Source organism: Carlito syrichta, unplaced genomic scaffold, assembly GCF_000164805.1.
Source record: "Carlito syrichta isolate Samal-C Ts95f unplaced genomic scaffold, Tarsius_syrichta-2.0.1 Scaffold287740, whole genome shotgun sequence".
In the NCBI taxonomy this organism is placed as follows: domain Eukaryota; kingdom Metazoa; phylum Chordata; class Mammalia; order Primates; family Tarsiidae; genus Carlito; species Carlito syrichta.
The window spans coordinates 105,847-113,563 of record NW_007231836.1 but is presented as its reverse complement, the minus strand read 5'-3'; the positions used below and the strand labels follow the sequence as shown (position 1 = coordinate 113,563).

Sequence of the window (7,717 nt, the reverse complement as noted above, 5' to 3'; positions counted from 1 at the left end):
CAATCCACTCACCTCAGCCTCCCAAAGGCGCGGGATTACAGGCTGAGCCACCGAGCCCGGCTGCATTGCATCTTTCAATTTCTTCACTGGGAAACACTCATGCTCATTTTAAATAACAAGAGCCCCCAAGATGGTGAAGAAAAGCAGGATGTTATTCAATTTAAAAATGCAATATTAGCATTTGCTTATCCCATCTGGTGAGTTGAGGTGGAATTTCCTCTAGGATAATTTCCTTTGAATTAAAGTGGCTTCTATGTCTATATATGATAAATGATATTTGGTCATGTGGAAAATGTCCTCAGATTCACTTGTTTGTCTATCTCCCCAATATTTTAGAGACTCTGCCTCTATTAGGGAACTTTAGGGAATTTGAGGGACAACTTGAGTTCCACATCAAGTTCTCTATTTCCTTTCTATTACCAGGAACATCAGGCATTTCCTTGGATTACTAGACAGAAAAGCAATCTAAATTTTCACCTGTGAACTGGGTTGGGAGATTAGTGAGGAAGCCTGGGGGTACAATTTATACTGCAGAAGAAGACCTAACACTGCAATTACGCAAGTCACTGCATTTCTCTGATTCTCAGGTTCCTCATCTATAATGGGAGTATAAATATACTTACAATTCAAGATTGATTTGATAATTAAAGGAATACAGAAAATGTAAAAAATGAAAATCCTTTATATTTTCTTACTTCATCTTTAAATTTAGCAGCAATATAGTTTTGTAACTCAATGCCTTAATGGGAAGTAGAAGATTAACTCATATTTATAAATTATGTAAAATTTACATTAAGCAAATGCTATCCCAGTACAAGATAAGCTTTTAGGTGGTGGGCACACTTAAAGCCAAGACCAAAATCAAGTTGCAGTAAAAAAAAAAAGTATTGCCTCACCTAAAAACAAACATAGGAAATGGTTACTGATGAGTTCACCTTTAGATTATATGCTAATGGTTTCTGGAATTCCACACCTTGGTATGCAGAGAAATGAGCAAAAATCTATTGGGTTAAATAAAAATAAATAAGTAAACTGAAGGACTGTGTCCCTCTTACCAGTCACTTCAAACACTTCAAGAGACGAGGCAAAAATTAAAGATGATAGTTTTTTGAAAATAAACATAATCTTAATAAAAATAACAGCTGCCATCTATTGAGTGTTACATGCTAATCATTGTTCCCAAATGCTTTACCTGTATATTCTCTTTCATGTTGTTATGGCTGGGGAGAGACTAGTCCTTGATTCAGTTTTATCTTATCTATCCTCTCCCAACAAACAACAATAACAAAATTATCTCGTTTTGTGTTTGATTAAACATTAAAGAATACATTTGGTCTTATCTCTGAAGGTTATGCCTGCTCTCTACTGCTTCAAAACCATAATTTGAATTGGCAACATGTAGTTAGGAATAACATTTCTAAGAAGTCTCCTTTGCTTGGTACTTATGTTAGGAGGTTAAGAATGACCAGATTTTGATTGTGAATTATTCTTTCATTCATGATACTTTTTAGTTGGAAATATTAAAAAGTGCATATAACTCTTGTGCATGCCGATACATACTATATGTACTCTCAAATATTTATAATTATTTTAAATATAAACATAATTTGGGCATTAACTGATTTGTTAATTCAAGTAATGATTGAACTCCTAGATACTGTTCTAGTTTCAGGAGATATAAAAGTGAATATCATGTTTTTTGTCAAACCTGCCTTGAAATATTATGTTTTCAAGGCTATCAAAACAATAATAACAAAAACCTCATTCCTCACTTCTTAGTATTTTATCTTTTACGGATGCTTTCTTGTACTATATTTACCTATTATCTTCCCTCATAAATTCCTTACTCTTTTCCTCCACAGAAAGGAATTTTTTTCTTCACATCATCTCTTGCTGATTAACACTGCTAATATCAGCAGTTTTAAGCTTCTGAAGATGACAATATTAATGTTTGCTACATCGAGATAGGACACTTAGTACTCTCTATTAGAAATTGCAGCACAGTTTACCCAATTTTAGTGTTTACTATTCCTGTTTATATTTTTTTGGGAAAAAGGTGACTCTTCATCTCACAGGACTTTGCAAAAACTGTTAAAACATTTTCACAATATTGGCATGGAGGAACACTATTCTTGCTTTCTTGATGAAATATCAAAATGCATGGCAAAGGTACACCTGAAGCTATTTGCTTATTTTGGGGAATAAATCGAAGTTAAAAGATAAGTATGGGTTCCTGATGTTGCTATCCATAAAGTATTTGATCTTTTGTATCCTCATTTAAAAAATTATAAATTCTAACTCTTTCTTGTGTAAGTTTGAGTAAGGGACCATGAGCATCAACTAAAACTTCTTGGCTCCAGAAGTTGCTGTAGAATACCATTCCATGTAAGTGGGCATCAGTAGTCTCTGATTACAAGCACATTTTTTCTCATAGTTACTTACTAAAATTTTGGTTGTAAGTTTCCACGTCCTGAATCATAAACCTTAAATATTAAACAGTGAACCTTGCTTCAACAAAGTGAATGTTGCATTCATTTAACATATATGTTTGCAATGTCTTTTAAATGCTTTTCTTTCCACTTTCATTGCCTTTTTAGATTGAGCTTTCATTACCTCATGCCGACATTATGGTTTCCCACCTGGTCTTTTCCCTCAGCTTCATTTCACTCCAAATCATCCTGGCATCTAAATCTTATTCCTGTTAAAGGGTGTACCTGAAATCCCATTTCCATAAGAACATGTCCCTGGCCACTCCCACTGATGCCTATTTCTTTGAATTGTGGGTTTATGTTCATACAGTTCGGTACTAGGTTATGAAATATCTCATTTTGCTAGAGAATTTTTTAATATGCATATTTCCGCCTCCCCAGTGCCACAGGAAGCTCCTTTTGGACAGGAGCCATGTCTTAGGAGCTCTGACCATAATGTCATAATGAGTCTTGTATCTTGTGAAATCCCTCTTAAATCAGAGCCCTCAGACATTAAGCACTGTGATGAGCAAACCCAAGAGCCACATACTGAAAGGCTGCAATACCAAGATCTTCTTAATGATCACATAGAAAACCTGCTTAATAAGTGACAATATTCCAAAAACCTTGAAGAGCTTTTTAATATAATAAGCCTTGTCATTTTCTAATCAGTATATATTAGTTCAGTGTGGCAGTCAAAGTGAGTTACTTACTAAGGCAAATTTTTTGTTGAGAATCATCTGCTCCACCAAAGATGACTCATTGTGGAAGAGGTGGGGCTGCATATGGCTCCACATGTGAGGAAACCACCAGAACTCATCCACAGACCCCAACAGACAGTCATCTCCTTCATCTTCCTCTTCAGTTCCTTTGGGGGGGAAAAGATTATTCAATTAATCTAGTTACACTAATCTATCATCTGTTTACCTATTTATCTACTTGTATATCTCTATTTAGAAGACATCACGTATACTACCTTGCATACATATAAGACTTTGAACTTGAAAGGTAGCAAATGAAAAATCTGCTAGGAAACAATTGGAGACTGTGACAAACCTTTTTTTTTTTTTTTTGAGTTGGAGTCTCACTCTGTCGCCCAGACTGGAGTGCAGTGGCCGCTCCTGGCCACCGCAGCCTCGACCTGCTGGGCTCCGGCGATCCTTCCGCCTCAGCCTTCGGAGTAGCCGGAATTACAAGCATGCACTACCACGTCCGGCTGATTTTTTGATTTATTGTAGAGATGAGGTCTCTCTGCCCAGGTGGGTCTCGAACCCGCGGGCTCAGGCAATCCACTCACCTCAGCCTCCCAAAGGAGCGGGATTACAGGCTGAGCCACCGAGCCCGGCTTGACAAAACTCTTTTAAAAGTTATTAAGCATGAAACATGGATATGAAATCACTGCAAGATGGAAATACACAACTATTCCCAGAGACATTAGACTCCTAATATTTAGACTCTTTGTGCAATATGTAGTTTGGAGATAATGGGGGCATAAGTAGGAAATGTAACTGAAAGAATATGAGTTAGGAACTGTGTGTCAGAGCTTCAACAGTAGGCCACTTTGTCATGGTCTGTGTATAGGGTCACAACAAAATAATCCTCTATTTTATTTGAGTTCTTTCTTAGGTGGGAAAATAAGTTACTCAGTATTTGGTGAACACTAAGGCCTAAAAAGGAGAAAAGAAGGAAATGTGGAAATTGTTACTGGAAAAATTAGAAAAAACTGAAGAAAAGAAAGGAAAAAGACTGAAAGGACAGACAGACGCTAAGGTGTGGGGAAGTCATAGTAAAACAGTCCAACCTGTTCCTTGGTGGTATTCATCATGTTCTACATGCTCTCAAGTTGTTGGAAATAGACTTTCCAGGATAAAACTCTGATTTCAGGAGTGAGCCCTGTTGTTATTTCTCTGATTTTTCATATCTGAGCTTGCTATATCTCCTCCATTTCCCCTGATCTGCAGTTCAGTTGAGTGCCGGAATTTCACTGGTCTCTTGACTTATTTGAGGAACTAAGAGTCTTTTTTTCTATTTTCCCACGCATAGCTTCTTCACTAAAGTTTAAAATGAGAGCAGTATAAGGTGCTCACTACTGCCCTGGCATATCTTAAGATGATACTAATCATCTAAAAATTACGCAGCCACACTTGAATTTCAGTCACAACATTGAATCCAATAAGCTCTCAGAGAAGTGTGTTCTTCCTATGATGTCCCTTCTGTGTGGAGAAAATCTCTTCTCATATTTTAATGGCGACTTTGATGTAACTGGTTTTGTTAGGGCCCTGCAGGCTAAAGATGGAGGATAGACTGCTGTCCTAGTCAACTGAGTCAGTTCCTGTTACCACTGTCCTTTCATTCAGTTTTTCCCAAGAGAAAAAAGGGGAGCCTGTTGGCAGGAAAAGAATCAGGTCCTGCTATTTATTGGGCATTAAAAATGATTCACCAAAGATAAAGGTGTAGTGTGAGGCTTTATAATCATTCAAATTTATACAGGAGAAACAAAGATTGAGTGATGTAGAATGAGTGGAATAACATAATCTTTCAACAAGGACAATCTTCAATTTCACTTTCATGTGCTTAAGTACTCTACTGATAGAAAGAAACTTTTCCCCCTACATATAAAGATTACATCTTTAAATCCAATGTTTTATTTTCTTTATTTTTTCCTCTTCATCATATACTTGTTACCATAGCATAATGGAACAAGTATAGCCTTAGAAGTCAGAGAATTTTTTAGTTTACTTGTAGGTTTCAACACATTTGAGTTTTCTGATTATGGCCAAGTCACATAACCCCTTAATGTCTATGTTCATATAGGTAAAAAGATATATAGTAATACCTATTTTATTCTTTTTGAAAGGAAGCATCTACATGGTTCTGGCACATATTTGGGAGCCTATAATGCCCCTTTCTTTCCTTTCGTATTTTCTATTTCTATTCTTCTTGTATTTCTTTGCATGTATCCTTGGGTATTTTCCCCCTACTATAATACTAGATGAAGGGAGGGGCAGTTTTCACATGAGTGATATGTGGTAGAGGGAGCATTGTGTTTAAGAAGTGACCAAGTCACTATATTAACTCATTGGCTTGATTAATGAGTCACCAATATGAAGCATTTTGGGGATTTCTGAATAGTTGGTTATCTTTTTTTTTTGAGTTAGAGTTTCACTCTGTTGCCCAGGCTAAATTGCAGTGGCACGCTCCCAGCCACCTCAGCCTTGACCTTCTGGGCTCAGGTGATCCTTCCGCCTCAGCCTTCCAAGTAGCTGGAACTACAGCAGCATGCTACCACGCCCAGCTAATTTTTTGATTTATTGTAGAGACAAGGTCTCACCATGTTGCCCAGGCTGGTCTCGAACTCATGGGCTCAGGCAATCCTCTCCCCTTGGCCTCCCAAAGCACTGGGATTATAGGCTTGAGCCACCGCGCCCAGTCATGGCTGGTTATCTTAAAGCTCAGGGAAGCTTTCTGGAGAGAAATGCAAAAATTAGGAATATGGATTCAGGAGTTTAGAAACTCTGATGATATCAATCATGGCAGGATCTTGGGTCCTACTGCCTTTTAGGTGATAAACAAGGTGGTCTTGTTAAAGACACATTTGGTTAGTGTGACTGGTGATGCTTAAACACATTTTTTTAAAAAAAAGATGATGTCATTTGGTTTTTCTGCATTTAAACATTTCTATATATCTAAGATACTTTACCATAGCTTAACATTTTGTACATCTCCAGGACACCATATTAGTTAAGTCAGTTATTTACTGCAGTTTTACTTTCTCACACTGAAAACGTACAGAGTCCCTTGGGGTTTCCCAATAAATAATTTACTCCTGATTTCCATCTCCTCTGCAGGGTGAGCATGGAGGAAGTGAGCAGAGAGTCCCTAGTTTATGGGAGGTCTCCCTGACTACTGTTTTTTTTTTCGTTTGTTTGTTTTTTGAGTTGGAGTCTCACTCTGTCACCCAGACTGGAGTGCAGTGGCTGCTCCCGGCCACTGCAGCCTCGACCTGCTGGGCTCCGGCGATCCTTCCACCTCAGACTTCCAAGTAGCTGGAACTACAGGTGTGTGCTACCACGCCTGGCTAATTTTTGATTTATTGTAGAGATGAGGTCTCGCCAAGTTGCCCAGATGGGTCTTGAACCCGCGGGCTCAGGCAATCCACTCACTTCAGCCTCCCAAAGCGTGGGATTACAGGCTAAGCCACGGAGCCCGGCCTGACTACTGATTATAAGTTCTATTCCCCATCTCTATAACTCTTATCTTTCTCTGCATCTTTACTTTATTCATCATTTTTAGCCGGCCTTTGCTCAATGTTTATTTATCAGAGCAGAGCAACAGATCTCAGGGTTCTTTGGAAAGATAGCTCAAGCATTTGTTGTCCATTCCTGAACATTACGGTGAAATCTGTGGTGAAAATATTCATATGCTTGAATCATGCAAGAGTTAGACAAATTATGTTTGCCTTCTGTCATATTTATCTCAATTCATAGTAGGGATAATTATACATCTTCTCTTCTTTTTATAGTTCTGTTTTATCTGATTTCTTTTAATCCTACTTTGGGAATGTTTTTAAGTTATTGAGAAAAAGTATCTGTTGCTTATTACTTTAAACGTAATGATAAAAGGCAGTTGAGATGTAATTGTTCACGGTTGGACTGTCCTGAACTCTCATCCCTCCTTCGCTTTCCTATCTATCCACCTTTGTCAGAACTGGAGGAAGAAAAAAATAATAAAAGTCAAATTCCTCTATTTTTAGTACCATTTTTAAAGTTTTCAGAAAATTATGCCGAAACATTATAAAGTTATTGCAAACTATAATTTATTTTATTATGTATTTAAATAACTCATTTGTAGTATTTTATATGTAGTATTTCCTATTCTGATATTATATTAAAAACTATCATTGATTGAGACTGTACCTTGTATCAAGCATTGTGTTAAGTACTTATCAAATATCCTCCTCATTTAATTCTCACAACAACTCAGTGAGATAAGGGCCACTGCCAATCTTGTATTACAGATAAGAAAATTGATATTTGGAGAGGTGCAGTAATTTGTTCCAAGTCACGAAGAGGTTTGAAACAGAATCTAAATTCTAACTCAGATTCAGCAACTCCAAATTCAGGGCTCTTAACTATCATTTGCTAACCAAATGTGGAGTCTAGAAATAAGATCAGCATTTACTAGTTCAATACAACATTGCTCTTCACGTTGTTGATTAATTCTATGATGTAATTAGAATTTATGGATAC

General features: G+C 37.2%; 1 protein-coding gene across 1 annotated transcript in view; it reads right to left on the bottom strand.

Moving 5' to 3' along the window:
* The window catches only part of LOC103254993 (N-deacetylase and N-sulfotransferase 3), a 192,614-nt gene that overhangs the window by 123,888 nt on the left and 61,009 nt on the right, over positions 1–7,717 (bottom strand). The window contains exon 4 of the mRNA XM_008052968.2: positions 3,182–3,336. Within this exon, the coding sequence (XP_008051159.1) occupies positions 3,182–3,336 (155 nt within the window). The remainder of the gene's footprint in view (positions 1–3,181; positions 3,337–7,717) is intronic.